At 48.0% G+C, this 22466-nt stretch overlaps 1 protein-coding gene across 5 annotated transcripts in view; it reads right to left on the bottom strand.

Moving 5' to 3' along the window:
- Positions 1-22466, bottom strand: part of KANSL1 (KAT8 regulatory NSL complex subunit 1) — a 100736-nt gene that overhangs the window by 28866 nt on the left and 49404 nt on the right. For all 5 annotated transcript variants that reach the window (XM_054801177.1, XM_054801176.1, XM_054801179.1 and 2 more), the window contains one exon: positions 2073-2214. In XM_054801177.1, the coding sequence (XP_054657152.1) occupies positions 2073-2214 (142 nt within the window). The remainder of the gene's footprint in view (positions 1-2072; positions 2215-22466) is intronic.

Here is a 22466-nt window from a genome sequence, read left to right as displayed (position 1 = left end):
AGCCCACTATTTTTAAGCGCCAGAAAACACAGTACTTTACAACTAACTTTGAACACATGCTCACGGATTTGTTGTTCTCCTCCGCATCTCACCAGGCTCTGACTGAGCCGATCCAAATGTGCTGAAAACACAATTACAGCTGAGACACCCGGGCAGCAGCGTACCTTCAAAACAGAAGGTTATTTTTGACCGCCTGGCCCTTCTCTTGCTTTGATCTGACAAAGCGATGTATCTTTCTTGAAGGGAACACTGGGATGTAAACCTTAAAATATAAAGGTAATTAAAAAAAGACTAAAAAAAGAATAGCAGATTTGAATTCCTGCAGTGGCTACATTTTAACCTCCTTATGTTGTAGGCCAAATAAGCCGGAGTTATGTTGATAGAAAAAACAAGGTGTCTAGAAATTCTTTAATTGTTGTCCTTGTACCATTTGAAGCCAAATCCCTTCCAACGAGACTTGTATTACTGACACATGCACTCGTTTCTCCAGCCTCCTATATTCATCCCAAGCTGCTTTTATAAATCATACTCTGAGTTTTTCACTGATGAAAACAGAACACGTTTCACAAGGCATCCTTGAGCTCAGTGACACCAAGACGACGACAGCTGGGTGCAAGCGGTGATCTCCACGAAGTCCTACCAGAAAGGCGGGGTGTCTAAATCCCGCTCCCTTGTTCGGGCAGAACAGCCGCTGCCAAATCCTCAACATCCAAACTCTTCTGCCACTGTAAGTGGCATGCTTTATCTTAAATTCACGTATTGGGTTATCACAGTTGAGGAGCTTTTGTTTGAACAAATCAAAAAAGATGACATCCTGTTTTCCAAAACCTCAGATGTACTTTTCAACTCTGACACAACACCGTGATGTTCTCCTTTCAGACCTAGAGACTGCAACCTCAGATAAAAACATATGGGATGCTTGTAGCCATTATCAGGCCATTTCACAAGTCTGTCAAGTTGTCATCATCTGGTGAAAGCACGGAATCTTCCACTTCATTAAATGAGTTTTCTCATTTCTTCCATTACTTAACTTTTAGTATACAAATGTTTAGCTATTTTGTCTTTTACACTTAGAAACCATCTTGCATGATTGGCTGTCTTAGGACAGAAGGGAGACAATTCTTTCTGAAACTGGTTCATTAATTTGACACACAGTCCGCTTCCCGGCAGCCTTTTGCTCTAATCTCGGGAATGTATTCTGTCCGGCGAGCCACGCTCTTCCACCTCATCATTTACAGCCCTCACTCACTCAATTAGCCTGTTTTTCTACATAGCTGCATAAAAGTCCAGCCTCCCTCCCCTGCCTGGGCTTCTTCCCCACCACACATCCTGGGAAAAGCGTTTGCCGGGCTCTGAATTCCTGAGGATCTGTAAGTTGATGCAATACCATGAGCCTTCTTGCCACAAACTCCAGACATTCCTCCCTCCAAGGCCTGACATTTAGACGTGCATGCCTGAACAAGTCTCGATAACAATTCCTTCCTCATCCCATCTCTGCTCTCCCCCATTCTCCCACCATCTGAGAGCAAGTCTGAAAAAAATAATTCCTTCCACAAAGGTCAGCACCTAGAAACAGTCTTTTTTTTTTTTTTTAACAATACAGCCTGTGTTATGTGATAGCATCTGAAGCTAACTTCCTCCACAGTCCCCTCCCTTCCCCAGTAAGTCTCTTGTTAAGTTGCTCCTTACCCCCATCTTCAGCTACTCCCAAAAAGAAAGAATGGGAAAGTTCTTAAAAAAAAAATTTAAATACAGAAAGAGAAAGGCTCAGACAACGGGGAACAGCAACATGCACGCAAAAGCAACAGTTTTGTCCAGTACCCAGAGACTGACTTTAAAGGAAGGTGCTGCTCTCTTCACGTTACCATATCGAACCAGGGAAAAGAATTATACTCGGCGCATGCCAAATAGCACTACAATTAGTCACAACCGTGCAGTGTGCTTTCTGAGTGAGGCAGGGGAAAAAAAGCATCAGCCTTTGCGTACGCACTCTCCACTGCATCAGAAGAGCACGCCATTTGGAGGCAGACAAAGCAAAGTCACAGATATCCAAATGCACCCCTGGTCCTCACCTTGTTGGCTCTAATCTGCTTGTAAATGTCCGTTTGCTGCCGGATTCGGTATTCCAGGTCCGAGACGTGGGCTTGGAGCCAATTCCAGCGACTGACGATGGCTGCACGGTCTGCTGCCCATCTCCACTCTGCCCTTCGCCTCCTGGAAAAACAGAGAGGGGATGGGGGGGTTATTTTGAGTGTGATTTTAATTATACAGTCCACAAAAAAACCTAGCAGAACTGACAGATAGATCAAAAGCTACATACTGAATGGCACGACTGATACCATCTAGCCACTGCTAATAATTACCAACCCAACTACAGACATGCTATGAAAGCCATGCCTCTGCAGAGCAGTATTAAAACAACTTTTGGTACCCAGTGATCGAAATCCTGCCTATGCAAGCGTTAAGATTTTATTCCACGCTTAGCTGAACCAACAGCTCCAGTCCTACCTGGCCACATCTGCCAGACCCACTTTTCCAAGTCTTGGAGAAAACAAACCCCATCTGCCTTCCCTTCCTTGACATCGCCTCTTTTAAAAAAAGACCTCTGTCATCAGTCACAAAACACGCCTGAACACCAACGCGTACCACATGGCCACAATTAAAACTCAGTGGCGAGTTTCACAACGCATCATCATTCAGTTTTCAGAGTAACCACTGTTTGGAGACGAGCAACAGAGCTAACAGTGCCTTGCACAAGCTGCTCCCCTGCAACGAGGTGTTGCAAAGGAAAGTGGGCAACAGTAAACTTGATTTCAGCATCTGATGGCTTGGCTGAGCAGACAAAGAAGCCAGGAAAAAACATGACAAAATTACCAAGCGAACGACGACTCCTTATCTCCGGGGCTCAGAGGCGTGATGTGAGAGAAGGCGAGCATGCGTGGGCGCACGGGGGGAACCCACACACTTTCCAACTCTTGACCGATTTCCTACCACCTTTATCTCTGCTGCCAACACAAAGTACGGTTCTGCAGGACCATAAATATGCTTTTACTAGCGCATGGACCACACCATTGCATTTTACGGTCAACTGTTACAAAACCACCCTTACTCTCTACTACCTCACTCCAGGGCAGAAAGGAACACAAAGACAGTAAGGTACATATAAATCCACGGCTCCACTCTCCCACATTAAAAGTTGTAATATTATGAAAATACACCCTAAGCATGCTGATTCCAGTGGATAAATATTAAGACTATCCAGAAAGGAAGAAAACCACAACATGGTGCAGAAACAAAGCATCAGCAGAAAGCGCAGGCACAAATCCAGCGCCACTGCACAAAGCCTTTGCCACATCTGGATGTTTGGTAACTAAGATTAATCACAAAATAATTCCTTTTGCCCATCTCCCTCTCCTTCTGTAGCATTTTTGGACCCAGCGAGAGCACATGGGGCAAGGAAGCCACAGCAATGTCCAGATTTTTCTTTCAAAATCTAAGCAGAAGTCTTCTGCTGAGATTAACCCGTTTCAAATCTGAAACCAGCACGTGGTAAATGAGATTTACCACTGAAGCACCCCCAGCTGCAGAGATGGTCAGCAACAGCAATAATCAAGTTCTTAGGAAAAAAATCTACACCTCCTATGCATCTGCCCTTATTTAGGTGTACTGTTATGAAATGTACTTGCCTGGAAAAAAAAAAAAAAGAAAAAAGAAAAAAAGAAAAAAGAAAAAAAGAAAAAAAAAGAAAAAGATAAAAAAGCACCAGGGTTATTACAAGTTTCAAATCAACTAATAGAAATACCCTGAAAAGGAAGAGTTGGTTCATTCAAACTGCAAGCAAAACCCACAAACTTAGAACAAGACACCTTCTCCGTATTCTTGCCGGACCTCCCAGCTGCGTGGGCAACGTCGCTTCAGTGCCAATTTAGACGAGGCCAGATTTCCACCAAAACGGGCAACCGTATCCGCTGCCTACCATCCTCCCAGCCCTCTCCAAGACCATTTTCAGAGCACTTTTAGGAGCATAAGTCCTTCTCTCTGGAATATTTCCCTGTGTAAAAGTGCCTGCTCTATTTTGATCAACGCTGACCTTACGTTTGGTGGAAATTTTAGTATTTATTGTAGCTGGATGCCACGGCAAGGTCAGATCTTAATCCTCCATCAGTTACACAGAGGATAGAGTCAGCAGAGCCTGAGACAAAAGGCGGCCAAGGCAGCTGAGCACCCGGGCTGGGTAAAGGTCTGACCTACCCTACCAGCCAGGCAGAGTGACCACAGGGTTAATCCGGTTTACAATGGGCTGAGCAGTTGCCAGCAGCACCCCAGCATCACCCGATCGCACAGCTCTAATCCCCACCTCCAGCCCAGTCACGCTTTACTCCGTTCCGAGAAGGATAATGCCTTGCAAGCTTTACAGTCCCTCCTCCCCACAAGGGATCTCCAGCCTGAGCCTAAACGGCACGAAATCCCCTCCACGACACCAGAGGGTAGGAGCGCGGTGTTTGGGAAGCACATCCCCTTATCTCACAGAGACGTTCCTCTGAGCATCGCTGGAAAAGCGCCGTTGCTCTGACTGGCACCCTCAGGATTGACAGCGTTTTCATGTCGTAGCTTCCCACAAAACTTTCCAGAACACGTTACTTCTCTGCCAGCCAAGTTTCAGTGAAATCCTACCATACCCTCATTTCAGAAGCTAAGAACAAATTTACTGGAGTTCATCATCTTTTATAGCTCGAAACCAGGGAAGACCTCTGCAGTGGCTGCGTCTGCTTTTATAGCATCGTCAGCATCTGTAGATGCAACAGACTATCCGGACCCCTAGAAAGTTTAGGGCTCTAAGCCAGACCTCAGCAGGCTTCAGTTCGCTCTCTGGGGATCCACGTAGCATTGGGAATTGGTTTTAGAAATACCAAAAGCTGCCGAAAGCACCTCCAAACTGCCAGCTCCTTTGCCTGTCTCTGCAATGTTACAGAGCATCTATGTCTGCTGGAACAATACTGGCCTGCTCTGTTAAACACATCTCATTCTTTTCCTCAGATTACACAGAAATTAAGTATAAAAAACACTTTATGCCCATTTAGATTCCTAAGCGACAGGGCAGAGCAAGCAGCAGCAGACCTGCTCTTCACCTTAAAATCAGGACACATCCTACCCAAGAAAAACCCACTGGATTAAACCAAAAATAAACCAAGAAAGTGAAACACAGTACCGTATACTTCATCCTCTGACACCCTGCGGCATAGGTGGAGGAGGGGAAGACGCATAATGATGGCTCAGCCACACTTTCCAAAACAGTATTGAGCGTAGTGTGGCCCTCTATATTTAGAATTAAGGCTTTTTCAGAGCCCGTTCAATTACACCCTTTGCTGCAGTGTGCTGCCAGCAACATATATGTGCTTTCCTCGTGTAGATCTGCTTTTGGATAACAAGCTATGTAGTTTCTTTAGCTTTAATCTCTATACAAGTATTCTGCAAGAACGATTATTTTCTTGACTAGCGCTAGAAAGCAGCAGCCACACACAAAACACAGCATCACCTGAAACATCAACCAGACACCCCGCTCTGGGGGGAGAGAAACCCACTTCCTTTCTCTCTAAACATTAGCGACTTTAACATGATTATAATTAATAAAAGAGTTTATTGCACTTGCCCGGAACGGGTTTTGGATTAGGCTGAACAAGACTGAAGAGACGGCCAGATGGCTGCCGAGAGCGGTGTCGCTGCAAGCGGGCTGCACGGCTCATCTTGAGAGCGGTCTTGGGCTTCGAGAGGCAAAGCTGGCGCGGAGAGGGATGCAAGCAGCAGCAAAGCAGTTAAATCCTGCGTCCTCCAAGGGAAACCGTTCATCGTGCTGCTGCACGGGTGTGCTCCGTGCGATTGCAAGAGCTTGCACAAAATAGGCTACGCAGGATGGCACAGGACAGCCCCTCCAGCTGGGACAGGAGGGTAAGCTCATGGAACAGCACAGAAAATTAATTATTTAGGAGCCTGATCCTTTTAAAAAACCCCAATTTCCCAGGCAGACTCAATCCCCTTCCGCAGGCACCGGTGTGTGCAGGAGAGCGGCCTTGGCAGACAACGAGACGGGAGCAACAGCCACCCCTCGCCTGCGCGTGGCACTCGGCTTGACCGACAAGGACAGCGTCCTGCAAACTTCAGCAGATGGTGCTTATCGTAAATAGTGCGTGCGTGCAGAATTAGCAGCCTTACGTCTCCTCACATGGAGGGAACCCGCACATGCCCAGAAGGTGCCCAAGAGGGCCGGGAGGCTGGGACGGAGGAGGAACAACAAGCAGGGAGCTGAGCTCAGCCCGCAGGGTTATAAATACCGTGGGAAGCTGCGGGGCTTCACAGGAAGGGGGTGAGGGAAGAACGGGATCCCTCTCCCCATCCGTGGCAGACCTCCCCAAATCCTGCCCTTTGTGGCTGTGGCCTCAAACCAGTGCCGGCAGCTCCTGCCCCGCGGTGCTGGGCTCCCAGATGTGCTGTACTGTGTCCTCCTCTCCAGCAGAAACACACAGCCTTCAGGAAACTACAGGAAGAAACTTTATCAACATGATGATTTCCCAGAGGTAAACACTTCTTCCTAAAAACCAGTGGTTAGTTTAAGATGACTGCAGAAGGGCAGGGGGAGAAAAAATAAATCTTATGTTGCATCAGCCCAAGCCGTTGGGATGGGCTCCAGTGCATCCCTAAGTAAAAAAGCAGGCAATTTTGGGTTAAAAGCAGTTATCCTAAATGGCAAAGTCAACTCCAGAAAACAAAACACACCAGCCAAGTGCTCCTGCCAGGCAGCAGCATCCCCATTTCAGAGGCAGAAGAGCCAATGGGACAGAAAGGCGACAGCAAGCGGCCAAGGGGCAGGGAAAGTGCTGCTGTCCTGGGGCACCGCACCACCGACCGTGGCTTCGGCCGTTTCAAAAAGGGGTGCGTGCTCTCATTTTACGCTCCATATGGATAAGCCCTCCCTAACACAACCTCCACCTATGATATGTGCTTAAACCAAGCCTATGTATAAAAATCAAGTCAAAGCTGTCCACAAAGCACTTCTGGGTGAAGGTGCACAGGGATGTTTCCACTTCCAAGGAACGGCACACCCTGCCCTCCTCCCGCAAGCAGGTTTTAGGTATTGCCTTAAGAGGAAATTCAGGCCCACGGGAGTTCCCTGCTGCCGGCTCGTTTTGTACCAGCAAGCATTACGAGACGCACGTTCGTTTTGCTGCTTCTGGACCTCAGAGAAGCTGCGTTGCCTCCCTCCACCACGCGGCCCGTGGCGAGAAACCCTTGCCGGCCGTCAGTCCGTCTTGCTTTCTGCTGAGCCCATGCAGCTGAATGCCAACGGGACAGACAGAGACAGCACCAAACTGGGGGAATGGGAGACTAGCAGAATTATTTTTTACCAGGAGACTGCCCTACTAAAGGCCCAGCTGGAAAGTGAACAGAGCAGATCCACCAGCTGCTGCTAAACCGCCATCCTGATAATGACACAGAGCAGCACAGAAAAATGAAGTTAAAAGATTTCAGATTGGAAAGTTACAGGCTGGAGGGGAACTACGTATCAGAATCACTTCTAGGAGTCAGCAGTAATGAATGAGAAACAGTCACCAGCGTCTGCAGTGAGATTGTTTCTGCCACCCAGAGCACTTCAGCAAACCCAAATCATCTTGATGTTAAATGAGGAACAACAGGTCACGCCAGAAGAAAAAGAGTCGACGCCAGGAAGAGAGAGAAATGGGACACACGGAAACACTGGAAAATTTCACCACAGCCAAGCAGCCTGCGTGGTGAAAAAGCAACGGGAGAGATTCACCGTGAACCAGAAAATGCTTTCAGCAACGAAGCACGAGCCCGTGGTGAGCTGCATGGCGCTGCCGGCTCTGCTGCACCACAGCCGCCCTGCCTGCGTGCCGGGCAGAGGAGCTCGCACACCCTGGGGCACGTGGCGGATCTGAAAGTCCTCGGCTGTGACACCGTTGGCCTCTCCCTCCCAGCGCAGATACGGATTAATGCTGCAACACGAGGCAGTAAACTGCAGCTTTCCAGGAACTTTCCATATGGTTCCACTCCTCCGCCATTTACTGGCATATACCCAGGGCGCCTCTGTCCCCCAAAATGCAGTCACCTACCAACGCAGAGGCCGCTCTGTACTTACTCTTTTCCCCATTCCCACACAGCTTTCAATGGAAGAAGTTACCAAAGAGCAAGTCTGGTTCAGAGCTCCAGATTTTGAGACCTTCCCCCAAAAGAGACACCGTCTCAGGCTCCCCTGCCTGCCAGAGGCAAGCTGCAAAGTTGTTAGCTGCCTTCACGCAGGAACCTCACCACGGCATTAGGACAGACCAAGAGGTACAGTATGGGACATTTCTTGATTAAGACAAGTAAGTATCTGTCCACCAAATGAGACCTCAGTACTGGGAATCAGGAGATGCTTGCCAGATGACCCACAACTGGGGCTCCACTTTGACAATCCTGCGTACGCTGTGCCGCGGGGAGAAGGACTTAGTCTCTAACACCTGGCCAAGACACAGCTGGGTCAATGTTTCACTATCTGAGGGAGAAAGAAGGGAGTGGGGAATGTAAAACAACGTGCCATGGAGCTGGCTCTCCATGCAGGTCTCTGCCCTGATTCACTCTTGTGCTGTATGGCCAAATTCTCCTTTTCTTGGGTTGTCCCATCCCACCCTCCACGTTGACCTGCTACAGTCCCACCCCAGGACACCGCATCCTTTCCCACCACAGGCATAGCCCACACTGAAAACCTGGGATTGTTCCAGAGCTGCTGTCCACGTTCATCCCTCACGGATCTACCAGGCTTCGGATCTGTCAGGGGGTTTGTCAAAAAAGCAGGCTGGGTGCTACTGGTTTGCCATGAACTGCTCCTAACATCCCAGTTGGTTGGCTGTGGATTGATAACCACCTGCTTTTGGCCTTGTATGGCCCTTCACATACTTGTCCTTTCCCCAAGGAACCAAGACGAAATGCATGTGCGAGATCTCATCATCAGTTACACGCACATCTCAGATTGCACCAGCCAATTTGCAACCGCAGGAAGCCACAGTCCTATCCCAAATTTGGATTCTGCTCCAAAATCTCCGCACAAGCTCTGTACTCAACTCCGCGTCCCACTGCTGCCAAAACCCTCAGAGATGTGCTTCGTGCCTTCCTGAGAGCTGCCCGAGTACCAGCACTCGATGCAATCCACTGTTCTGAACTAGAAGAGGGATCTTGCTGCCAGCTACAGCGAACAAAACCAGGACACACCAGAGCTAAGTTCCATTTCCACCTGGGATCTTCAGCAGAGATAAAACTTGCCAACAGACCACAAAAGCGGTTTCAAATATGACAGTTTATGACATTCAGCTGTCAACTCTATTAAAGGGTGAATCGTCCATGTTAATTCTGCGTGCTTTCCTTGCATTACCTACCACAAGGCAGCAGCCCCGGGGCAAAGCTCAGTAGCGCGAATGCAACGCAATGCTTCATGTCCATACTGGTGCAATGCCTGCTCCTCAACAATAGTGAGATGCCAACAGAAATCTCATGGTCAAATCAACTCCTGTTGATTCACCGGAAACTGAACAACATTAGTATTAAAATCAGGTTATAAGAAGTTTCCCATCCCCTTTCTCTACTCATCTTTTGAGGGGCTCAAACGCCAGTACTGAAAATAAAGTGAAATACTGGGACACTTACTGGTAGAGTCCACGCTAGGGACAGCATTACCAATGCTTACGCACCCCGGAAACTCATGACTTGTCCAAATAAAAAAGCCACGTGCTCTGCTCACATATACAACTCCGATAAAAAAAAAATAATTTAAAAAACCCCCAAATGACACAACCTAAGTGCCATCCCCCAAGCACAAATGCAACTTTTTCAATTGCTCTCGTGATCTTTAATTGTGCCTCACTAAAGAAGAAAGAGCTTTGCACCCAATTCAGCTGCTGTTTTCCAGTTTGCTTCTGTCCCCATATACTCAAGTTCATTCCTCAGACCACCAAGCTTTCATACTTTTTTTTTTTAATACCAGTGCAAAACCCGATCTATGGGTGGAGCAAGAGTTAAACTCTGCCAAATACGCTTGCATGACAACTCCAAGGGAGGAAGAGAAAACCCCACGAGCGCTCAAGAACAATCTCATTAGCTGATCATAACATTTCTGCCTGCGAAGAAGCCAAAGTGAACAATTTGTTCAGCTGAACAGCCGCCCCCACCCTGTGGACAGAAACATCAGCTTCTGAAGGGCTCTTCTATTCACAGCGTGTGCTCGGCACTCATCTAAATCTAGTTCAAACCTCAACTCGGTTCATTCATTCCTGTATTCAGAAAAACTGAAGACCTCTAGAGGCTGGGAGTAAAGAGTTATTTCCACTGTTCCCTCACTGAAAAAAAACCCATTGCTCAGGGGAAAATTGTGAGCACAAATCCTAAGGCGTTTTGCTGCTGAGCAGGGCTAAGCAAGGATGCCAGGCTTCTGCCCTGCAGAGAGGGCAGCACCGGCCGGCCGCCAGCAGCCCAGGGGCTGCGCGTGATTTGCATTCAAATAGAGCAGATCATAACTGCCTTCCTTTTTGATGATGAGGAACCATCCAAACCTCACCACCGGCCACAGCATGCAACGCTTTGTCTACAGAGCAACCATCACTAGGATCAGGATATGAAAGGTTTGTTTTGGCATCTCTAGTTCATTTCTATTAAAAAGGAAAAAAAAAAAAAAAAAAAAGAAAAAAAATTGGCCCAGGCCAGCCATTAAAAGATGTCTGAACTCCTGCATAGAAATTATGGCAGGACGAGACCGCACAGCCTGTGGCAACTGCGCACAGCAGAATCCAAATTTCTAATAGACCAGTTGCAGAAACAGTGCCTGAGCCCGTGGCTCAACACCGGTATGGAGCCGCGGGTCCCAGCAGCCCCTCGACCCAAGGCGATGCTCCAAACTGGAGTTAATTTCTTGCGTTCTCCCCCGCTCGCTGCTGCAGCCAAAGCCTTTGCCCCAGGCCGCTCTCTCACTGTAGTTTCTTTCCCCAAAACAACCCCAAATCCCTTCCTAGAGGAAGGTAAGTGCAGCCCAAGGATCCAAGAAAACCCCTGGACAGGTACAAAACTCAATCCACAAACAGACCTACAAATGGGGAAACAAAAGAGGGAAATTAAAAATAGCAAAGTGAAACAACTGCCAAGGCGGGGGGGGGGGGGGGGGGGGGGGCAAGGGGCACCCACCCCCCAGCCTGCTCGTTGCACTGAAAAACCCAAAGCTGCCAAACCCCCTTCACAGCCCTTCCTGCCTCCTAACAGATTTACTGTGATTCAGGGCAAGTTTAACTACTTTAGAAGCTGCATAACAAAAATATACTTGAATCCACTCTTTGAGAAAAAAGTTTTCCCCTGAAATAAAATGTCAGGGGATTATTTATTTGGCTGAACCACATCATCACCATCTACATACCTTGGTATCGGGCTTATCTTAATGAGATTTATACTTCCGAAGTGCAAATGGTTTCAGAAAGCATCCTCAGAAAAGGAAGTAAAAAACCAAGCCACCCTACTAAACTATCCTCCTTCCCTTAAATGTAAAACTGAAGAAGAATATATGCCATGTAAGAGGAATCCCTGCAAGGAGGCAAGGAGCAAGCCAGAAAATTCTATGGAGATACACACACAGCAAACAAACTGTACTCCATTTCTCACTGGGAAACTGAAAATCTTCATTTTATTTACCTCCCATTTTTAGCTCAGAGCAACACTGCTGGCTGGTGAAACACCACTCACATCACCTGGGGAAACTTGTAACTTCTCGCACACCCCTGCGCCACGTTCAGGGTCTGGCTGTGCTGCAGAAATGGAGTTAACAGCCGAAACCAGAGCAGTTCAAGAACGCCATCATCCGAAGGTGAAACACCGCGCAGCCCCACGCATCGCACAAGGCACGTCGGCTCAAGCGCTGATGATACAACATTTCATCCCGATGTGTGACACCACCTCCCGGGTTTGGATCCCGCAGCGGTGAGCCGGCAGCGCGGTGGTGCGCAGCAGCGGTGACTCGTGACGTGTCGGTGATGCCGAGTCACTCGCCTTGTCTGCGCCGGCCCTTCCTCAGCCCCATCCGCAATCCCAATGGAAACCCACGAACCTCAAGAGAGCACGCGTCAGCTTTCACCAAAGCCTGGAAACGGGAGGACGGTCCCTCAAAAAGGTTGAGCGAATCCCTTAATAGGTTTTGGTTTTAAGAATTGAAGGATGCAATAAACGTCTTCCATTTGGATGGTGACCCTAAGATACTCGTTAAGGCCATCGGCAAAGGATCTGCGGTGTTTCAGAGACCAGCTCCCCAGCAGGGCCTGCACGTGATGCCAACACGTTCTGTCCACACAACAGCAGCTCCGCCGCGCTTCCCTGCGTTGTGCCCATCTCACCTACGGCCAAGCCAACAGGAACCGAACCACGGCCGGGCTCAGCTCCGTGCCAGCGGGCATCAGAATGAGTCCCAGCGGACAGAAATACACTCCTGTCCCCCGTGCCAACCCGACAGCATGACTTACATACTCACAACACGGTGACACAAAGAGGACACCTTCCAAACAAGGGCACAGGAGCCAGTCCCTCAGACAGCAGGCCGCGAGCAATAAGGGGTGATGTATTTAACGCTTTCTGGGCAGAGCTTCCCATCTCCACTCAGCCCTGCCCGGCAGGAAAACCCTTGCGCAGCTGAACCCGCAGCGGTTTGGACTGTGCCACTAAATGGCACCTTCCCCCCATTTTCCAGAATTTGCCTTCCTCTGCCTCAGCTGACCTCCAGCGGAAGCTGCAGTCGCTCCTCGCTCTTACCGGGCAAGGCGGTCATGGCAGAGGCCACCGATGGCTCAGCGCTCACCGTCAGCAGGAGTCTCCTGTAAGCACCGCGCAGACGGAAAACCTGCCCTCTCTGCCTTGTCAGCCTCCTTCCATTAATGGGTGAATCCGCAGGGATATGGAAGTGTGAGGGGGAAACACGCAGACTAGAAACCACTGCTCCAGTGCTGGAGAGCACTCCAAGCTTTTCTCGGTTTGGGTTTTTTGTTTCATTATTGTTTTTCATAACCTTTGTGCCACCTTACTGGTGTTCCTCTTAGCACCTCCATCTCATTCATTCCCAAAGACTACCACGGAGAGGGTCTTCCCAAAGCGCTCAACTCCCCATGCCAACATGCGTACACAGACATAGCTCAGCCCTCTGCTCCCAACAAGCTAACAAGCTCACATCACCGGTTCCTGTGAAGCTCTTGCTCTCCTCTGCTGCCATATCGCTACCCCCCAGGCTTGCCTAACTTCTTCAGTTATCTCAAGGTGTCACCCGTTTAAAAGACAACGACGAAAAAAGTCCTAATTTTCCATGAAGCTCAGAAAGACTCCTAATCGTAAGGGCTCTGTGATGTACCCATTAACCATAAAGAGATTTCAACAAAACGACCGTCACACCCTTATGATTTCACTTTCTGTTGAGTTCATGACCAAGGCATAGATTTGGCAGCACGTCAATCAGTCAGAAGCAAAATAGCACGGCCCAGCAGAAGGCTCTGCTCCAACTCAGAACTGGAGTTTAGGTTTTGGGGTTTTTTTTCTTTCTTCGTTTCCTGAATGCTTTAAAATCTTTGCTGAAATTCTTCACACTGGTTGCCAGGGCTAGGTTTGAACTTTTGTGATATTTCAAATCCAAGTGCCCCAGATCTTTACGCTATGACATTTATGCAACGCCCCGAGCATTTTTTCAGCTGACTGTCTGAAAAACAGCCCTTCCAAGCTTTAGCTGCTCTTCAGCCCTGAGCAGCAACAATTGTTCTGTGTCAATAGCCTAAAATTCTGATTTTATTCTTTCAGCTACGCCAATGCAAGTACTTTGGCCCATGTGTGAATCCTGTTTCGGCACCCACGAACTATAGAGCAAGATGTGGGGAAGGCAGAGGAGCAGGCTGGGGACATGAGGTGGGATCAGAAGAGCGTGGACACGAAGAGCTGGCTGTTACGCCAGCAAAACCAACTCTCCAGATGCACAGCAGAGCAGCCAGCTGAAAAATACCACATTTGTAAGAAAATTTATTGGACCAGTTTTTCAATATAGTTCTGCACAAGTAACTACGCAGGCACAGCAGCCAGCAGAACAGCTCATACTGCCGATGCGCGGAATTTGCCTGATCATCATCACACCAAGACACGCAAGGCGGTGCATTACCACTGCAGCTAAATCCAGGAACAAGAAGGTAAGACTACACCGTGCACAAAAGGTGTTTGTAACTGAACTAAGCTCGCTCCAACTGCAACGCACTTTCGGTTCATTGGGAAGTTTTCCCTTAAAGCTCTGCCATTCTCAACAATTCAAACTAACTACCAAGATGCCCACCTTTTCCCCCAAAATGTCTAAAATAGGATTGCTCACAACCAACTTCTTCCAGGAGCACATCCGCCTTTTTAGCGAGTAAAACCCTTTATCAATATTACAATTTTGTTTACAACAGCATCCTAACAGGTCTGGGTTGCACAGGACAGTATAATCATTACCTTTTTTACACTCATATTTTTGATTAGAGGTTATCCCTCTTCCATTAGAAAGCAGAAAGTGCAGAAGCACTAAGCCAATGGAAATTTTGCTCTTCAATTTTTTCCCTCCTCTTCACATTAAAGGTGGGATTTCATTAAGAGATTTACAACCTTTCTTTGGCAAACTCGGTAGCAAGGGACCAGTAGCTCCTGTTCACTAAGAGGAGGACACAGTACTTTGGTAACAGAGGCTGGTTTTACCATCTTCACTAATGCATCATGAGCACGACCAGCAACAACTACGACAAGCCATTTTCTTGAATTTCTTTAAAATAAGAGATCCTGAAATACTTGACAAATTGCACACAACTCCATCCTAAAACTGCTTGCTGCCAAAGCACCAGAGAAGCACAAGCAGGCAGATATACTGGCAAAGACCACAAGCCAAGCATCCTCCAACACATCCCTGTAGAAAACCAGCATCCTCTCCAGGAAACACTGTAAAATAAATAAAAGCTGCTGGACACCCTCAGTCAAAAAACACCTCACGGGCTGGGGCAGCCAGGGCTTGCAGCAGCAGTCAACATTTTCCAAGAAGGTATGCTTGAGCAAACAAGCGACTTCCCAGCTCCTGGGCTCCTTCAACCAGCAACAAGATACCACCTCACACTTGGCAGCACGGGATGATTTGACTTTTTGGATCCCTGTAAACCAAGCTTCTCTGAGATTAATGCAGTTAAAACATCAAAGAAGAGAAGGATGGGGGTGTTCAGTGTCTTAAATTCTTCAAACAAAAGTAAGCACACAACAGAGAGGAGACAATTACAGCACAGAGTAAACCGTTTGAAAAGTTATTACACTTGTTCAACAGCAAAGCCCTTTGTATGTGTGCAAATAGAGTAGTTTGGTGTCAAAGTGGGGGAGCGCTCGCTATAGACCATTAGTGGCACAATCCCTGGGGAAACAAGAATAGAGACTATGCAAATCAGGATCTATTGTTAAAAGGGAAAATTTATTTCACATTCCTGAGCAGCAGTGTTCCTGGAGCATAACAATTGGTGAGGCCCTTCTGCTGAGTACTGCACATTTTTATGCTCCACAGTAAATCAATATTCCATAATACAGAAACTATGTTAAATTATTGCCAGTGCGAGGACAGCAGCTCAGAGCTCCAGTTGGTGAGCAGCATTAATACACCACCGTGTCAGAACAGGACTTATTCGGGACATGCTTCTCATTGTTCAGAAGAGTTTACTTAAGGCAGGATTTATGGAATTATTCTCCAGGATGTTAAAACCTTCCAGCTCACACCACAAAGAGAACAGCACTGGCAAAGGCAGTTTCCTGATCGTGCTGCCCTCAACTTGATCTAAACAAGTGCAACTACAGCACCTCAGTGGTGCAAAGCTTTCTGCTCAGGCAGCGCCAGCAAAACTATCTCACGACATCTAAGAAAAACTACAGTTAATCTTGGAGAGCTCCTTGGACCTCCACGCCTCAGGTCTCCTTGCAAGAGATGACCACTCCTTCAGTACCTACCTAAGGACTCACTGTAGACTAACACGGGATGCAGACATCTGCCCAAACTGGTTTTAACTAAGCAACTTCTGATCCCCATCAATCCAAGCAGGACTGAAGTGAGCAGTCCAACAAATAAAACATGCTTTCATTTTCCTCTTGGTTTAGCTCGCAGGAGATACAGTCTTTCTCTTCTCCCCCATCCACTGCACCGAGTAAGTACGGACAGACAGAACGGGTGAGTAGCACTGGATACTCCAGTCTTTCCAGGAATGAAAATGCTGCTTCGGTCTCTTTACTTTTTATTATGCAGCCGTTAAGACCCGAGGTCAAAGGGTGTTTTGTCATGGATCACAGGGAGGGAGGCTGTTTTTGTTTAACTCCACAGGTTTTGCAGCCCAAGATCAAAATGAAACTTCAGGGTAAGTGATTACACTGAGGCAGGTTTCTTCTCCAGGCCTGGGAAATTTCTGCACTACTGAGATGACCTCTCCCTCCCTATCTGCTCTTTAATGTCCTGGGAGGAAAAGGAGAGCGCTTTGCAATCACACATCTCAAAATGCAGAATTCCAACACCAAGTTTGTGTTCATAAATACAGCTCTGAGCAACACAAAATTAAGCTCTGCTCTGTACCTGAAGCACAAAAGCCCCAAACCCTTTTCACAAAAGCTGCCTCTTAACAAAGTTGTTTGGGTTTTTTTTTTTCAGTCTTCCTCACCACCCATTAGAGCAAGCGGGTTTTTAAGCTCACGGAGAGGTAGAAATTAAGAAAAAACACATCTTTTTGGACCATGTAAATGACATTAGGACAATATAGGTAGAAGCCAAGAAGGATTTTCAGCCAAAGCAGAAGCTATCATCAATGCCAAATACAGCTGAAATGGACTGGGGTGGGCAGGGAGCAAGGGCGAACTAATGGATTTTAGGGGGTACTGAACCAGCAAACAGAGGCAGCGTCGATGCAGAACAGCAGCGGGGGCAGGAAGGCACCCATCAGGTGCAGTCCCGAGGCTCCCCGAGCTCCCTGCCTTCCAGGGGAGAAGTAAGAAGCAATCTGCTTCCCACCCCCCCCAGGAGAGCTGTGCTGCGGGAGCAACCTGCGTGCGTGCAATCCCATCTCATGCCCGCTCGCTCGCGGGCTTGCCCTGGTTTCCAAGCCTTCGGTCTGAGTTGCTTCAGAGTTGCAGGAAAAATGAAAAGATGGGGGTTTTTTGGCTCGAAGCACAGGGAGGTCATCCCTGCTCAAAGTAACAGAAGCACCAGGCCTTTTAGGAAGAGAGAACACCCACCAAATAAAGCTGCAGATATCCCCTCTGTAGTCACAGTGCTCTGCTCCTCTGCAGCTCAGCGTGCGGAGGAGTTTGCAGCAATACACGTACCTACGCAGGCATGCCCTAACACGGTCCCCCGGCAGACAAAGATCGCCTCTTTAGTCTAAAATAGAGCAAGGATAAAGCTACACATCAATATTAAATCTGAAGGTCATTTAGTGAAGGGAAGGGGCAGACCTGCTATTTCTGGCATCGATCCAAGGGAAGTTTCCTCTCTCAGCCCAAAGAGCCCTTCCAGTTAACACAGAAATAATACATTTCTGCCTCCAAGCCCTTTATCTAAGAAACGGGCTAAAATAATCCTGGCTAAAGGACTACTATACAGTACAGGAACATGAAAAAAGTCCAGAAGGAAAAGGAAAGAGAGGGAGAACGACAGGAGACTAGTGTGAATCACGTTCAGTTTTACCTGGAGCCACAGAGAAACACGGAACAAAGCGGCCACGGGAGCATTGGGGTGGCATGGGCGGCGAGAAGGGTAGCTGCTTCTGGCTGCTTAACCGTGGACAAGCAGCGCTAGAGACAGAAGATCAGAGGGCATAAATGAAGGAATTAACAATCACGTTCCACAGCCAAGGATGCAGAAAGGTTTCACGGCACCGGATCAAATCCGAGACCAGGATCCCTGTAAAGACGCAGGGGTAGCTGCTGGGTTTGGGGTAGATAAACTGGGGGCACAAGCGGGAAGGAGCTTTGTGCAGAGCTGTCCTGGAGGGGTAGTGGAGGATGGTCAGAACGCAGCATACGCGGAGGCTGTGAAAAATCCAGTTTTATTTCCATTAGGAGAAGAAAGGCACAATCTGCATTGTTCGGCCGCGTGAAACCCCTTTTATAACAGATGCTCCAGCGTACAAAGGACTGAAGAAAGACAGGATTCAAACATCAAATGGGAGACACAAAAGAGCATCTCTGCTTTCCAAGAAAGGACAGAGCTCTGACCAGGTCAAAGAACCTTCCAGAAGAGCAACTCTGGCCACTAATGACTGTCACTAATGAAGGGTTTTCAGGGGACCTCTCGTCTCATCTGCATGCAACAAACTGACACATCACGTCACTTCCCTCTGCTAGCACTTGCCACGGTTTTCGCACCAGTGGACATCTGTCAACACCCATGAATTTCTTGGGCATTCCTGGCTCCTTTATCAAGTTTTCCATCAAAAAGCTTACTTAATGAATCTGCAAGTCCCTCTGCATGGTCCCACAGAGCACAGTTTAAGAATCACTATCTCAGCCCTTACTATCTTCTGAACACGCTTGCCAGCAGCAATTAAAACCCAGCAATTTCTGCAAGAACAAATTGCTGATTTAACCGGTACAAAAATCTGCTTCGAGCCAGACCAAAGCCAGGCAGCGCCTTGTAGCTGTTCTGTGCATCACACACCAGGCGATGCAGTACTGTACCACGGGAAGAAGTGTCACTGCTGAGCTGTGATCCATCTTTTCCATGTAACTAACTATAAAACGGACTCATCACCAGCTTCAGTGGGAGCTGGCAAGTTCAGGAGAGCGGGTCGTGTTGGCCGTACATGTACCTAACCAATAACATACACACTCTGTGCTGGAGAAACTGATTTTTGGCCTGCAAAGTTGTTTGGGACAGCAGAAAGAAGGAGTATTTCACTGAACAGAGACCTGAGCGCAGGATGAGACCTGCCTCCGTGAGGCTGCAGAGGTGCTGAGGGCTGTCCTATGCACCCTTGGCGAGCGGCACGGCGCGGCAGAGGTGAGAGGTGGCACGCGCTTCAGCTGAAAAACAAAGTCTGGATGGTCTGCTAGGAAATGATTGAGACAAAAAGGACCGAACGCTCCCCCTGGCAAACCATCTGAGGGCTGCAAACTGACTCATGTCGGTCAACATCCTCTCCTCCACCCCGGCTGCGTGTACCGTCCTTTGGTACAAGGACAAAACGCGCTCGGCAGGGAAAAGGGGGAAAAGGCTCGTTGCCGGAGCTCCACCTGTCCCCTGGACAGAGGACTTCAGTCTCAATGCTGTCAAGCCTCCATCCTTCAACAGAACTCAATGCACTGTAAAACAAGGACCTCCCCCCAAACATAGTTTTATCCACAGGAGGCCTCAGCTACTCGCTGTGGGCTGACAAAGGCCTTAATGTCTGAACTCACAGATACCCTATTTATTTTCCTGAAAAGAGTATGGGGTAATTCAAACCCTGAGAGAGCATGCATGCCTTAGAGGGGGAAGGAAGCGGGATCTGAGCAAGTCCGCAGAGCTCTTTTCTGCGGGGCTCAGAGCTAGCAACGCTAACGAACACTGGAATTCCTATGCGAACCGTCCAAACTGCAAATGGCTGTTTGCTGCATGAGGCCCCCGAATTGCCGTGAGAGCCTGCAGAGGAGAAACCTGCCGTCGTTCTGCGGTGCCCCGTTCTCAAGGGCTCCTCGCTGTCGCAGCTCGCTGGCCGAGCTCCCACGGCGGCTGCGCGCAGTTCCAGCAGCGGCTACGAGCGCAGTGTCCACCCCGGTGAAAGGAGCAGTCAGGATGTGCCAAATACAGGCGGCCACGCTGGGCCAGTTCGGATGTATGTGGTTTGGGCAGGTCAGCAACAAAACGAGTAAGCGGGTTGCTCTGACCAGGTTGCGATTTAGATGGCTGTGTATTAGCTTCACTAGTAACATCCACCTAAAAGCCACGTGGGAATGGAGAATAAACAGTTTACACAAGGTCTCTATTTTGCTTGATCATCCCAGAGTTGCACTAGATTTCAGATGCAAGTTTTCCTTTAGATAAAGGAAAAAGTTTGTGGGCAACCCCTTGCTCGCATCAGATGTGAAGGGTAAGGAACCAAGTTCTCAAACCCAAAGATTCTCATAATAAATTCTCAACTGCAGCGTTTCTGCAACCATCATTTATAGCACACGTACATCTTCAACACGGAAACAACCATTATGCAAAGGTGAGAAAAAACTGGCTGCATGAGTTTCTTCACTCCAAGTGTCACCGAGGGGTGAGGTGGACATCAGTACAGGCTTAAGCAGATGTGACACTTAGGGGCTGCCTGTTCTCTCCCCAAACCTGCCTCTCTCAATGTTCCGAAAATCCACTTAGTTTCAGTCCAGTGCTTCAGACAAAGGAATTCCCTAATATGAGCTTCAGGTCAACAACTGAAATATAAATTCCCCCCACCCTTCCGTTCAGACCACATACAGGTTGTATAGCCGGAGCAAAACAGGCCACCAGCACGTCCCAAACTCCGTGCAAAGCAGAACACTCCTACATTGCTCCTAGCCTCCCCGCAGCTTTTTGTAAGACAACACTACCAAACCCCCTCCTCCTAAAAACAAAAAACAAACCCACAGAGGTTTTAGCTTAGTATATAACAGAAGTTTCACACAAAACACAGCTTTTGTTTCAAGTACATACACGCACATACACACCTGTAACTCGCTTCTGCTCTGGAGTGCTCAGAAGGGCACAGAAATGAAAGACGGGATTGCTGAGTGCTTCGAACACTAGTTTAAAAGTTAGCAGGTTGGAGAATCAACTCCTGGGTTTTCTCTCCAGTTCTTCTGGTAAGACATAAACATCCCAGCGTGCCCCACTAAATACCATATATATTTTTGTTACCATCTCCCTCACAACTCTTGCTGGCGAAGACTCTGCTTTACCCCAGATATCCAGACCGCACACAATCATCCCGTTTATGGTGCACAGCTTAAAGTACAAACCTCTTGCTGATGTGCAATTTTGATCCAAACTCCTTTGGTGTCACTCCCTCAACTCATGACCTGTTTACATCTCAAAAACCACCCTTTTTTCCTGTTACCAAATGGTTATTAGGTCTCTAGTCATACTTTAGGCAGGGGAGACAGGCTTCAGATGATAAACTCTGGATAACGCGGAGTATCCAAATGCATAGTCACAACTGTGCAGCCACATTTCTTCTACAGAGCCAAAATGCATCAGCCCACAAAATTTATGGAAGACATGAACTATCCCTGAGAGCAGAGATATGGAATTAACTCCAGCTAGGCTCCAAGAAGGAAATCCACATCTGACCAGGAAGAAAAGCGAAGAACAAACAAGCAATAAGAAGGGCAAGAAGTTGACGGCAGTGTATATGTCTGTATATCCATGGTGAACCATGTGGGACTCTAACAGTTCAACTCATTCGCTGTATCACACAGAAAACCTTCCCTTAGGGAGGAGGACGCTACAGATAATACCGCTACAGAATCCCGACCGACATCCGTCTTCTGCAACGTGGCAGAGCGGTGATGGGGAGGAAGAAAGTGTTACAGTTACGAGGCTCAAAGCTGGGACTCCAGTCCTGAATCTGCTAATTCTCTGCTCCATCGCAGATTTGCCTTTTGATCCTGGATGCGTTACTTGACATCTTTTTCTCATCTATCACATGGCCAGAGGAGTTCTGGCTCACCTTCAAGAGTAGCTGTTATCTACGGTGTATTTATTGTCCCAGGCAGAACACTGCTTTTAGACTGGAATGGATTTAGTATCACAGAAGAAATTCCACTGTAACCATCAATTTACTACCTTCCTTCTTTTAATTAATTAAACACAAGCCAAAAAAGCTCCTCTGATCAAGACAGCTCACCCTCCCCAGCAGAGTGGAGGTGGGCGAGAAAAGCAGAACAAAGGGAGGTTTTTCACCTTGTGTCATCGCTAATCACACGGCCGCCCTCTCCAACTGCAAGGGCTGGAGCTTATACGCAAGCGTGCCTCTTCTGGAGCAAAGTACGTACCTTATAGCCACGCTCCGAGTTCAGGAGTGATTATACGGACTTTATTTCTTTTTATTTCTTTTTTTTTCCTTTTTTCTGAGATTAAAGAAAAAGGGAAGGGGTCAGCGCAGGTTAACAATCCACTCCTTGTAGTAACTCGTAGGCAAGAGCTATTGTTTGGGCTTTTTATTAGTTCAGCTACACGAGGCATCTACTATGCAAATGTGGGGAGCAGGAATGCACAGCCGTTCGTATGTCATGACTGGTTACATGCTCCCGGACGCTTTCGCGTTCCCTCCCTTCAGCTCAGGTTCTTCCCAGAGACGCTTTTGCTATTTCATAAAGCTGGGGAAAGGACACGCTTTGTTCAGCAATTCTTTTTGTCCCCTTGTGCTCCATTTTCTTTC

The sequence above is a fragment of the Grus americana genome, chromosome 22 (assembly GCF_028858705.1).
Source record: "Grus americana isolate bGruAme1 chromosome 22, bGruAme1.mat, whole genome shotgun sequence".
Lineage (NCBI taxonomy): Eukaryota > Metazoa > Chordata > Aves > Gruiformes > Gruidae > Grus > Grus americana.
Note: the sequence above shows the minus strand (reverse complement) of the source record. Positions and strands in the feature narration are given on the sequence as shown.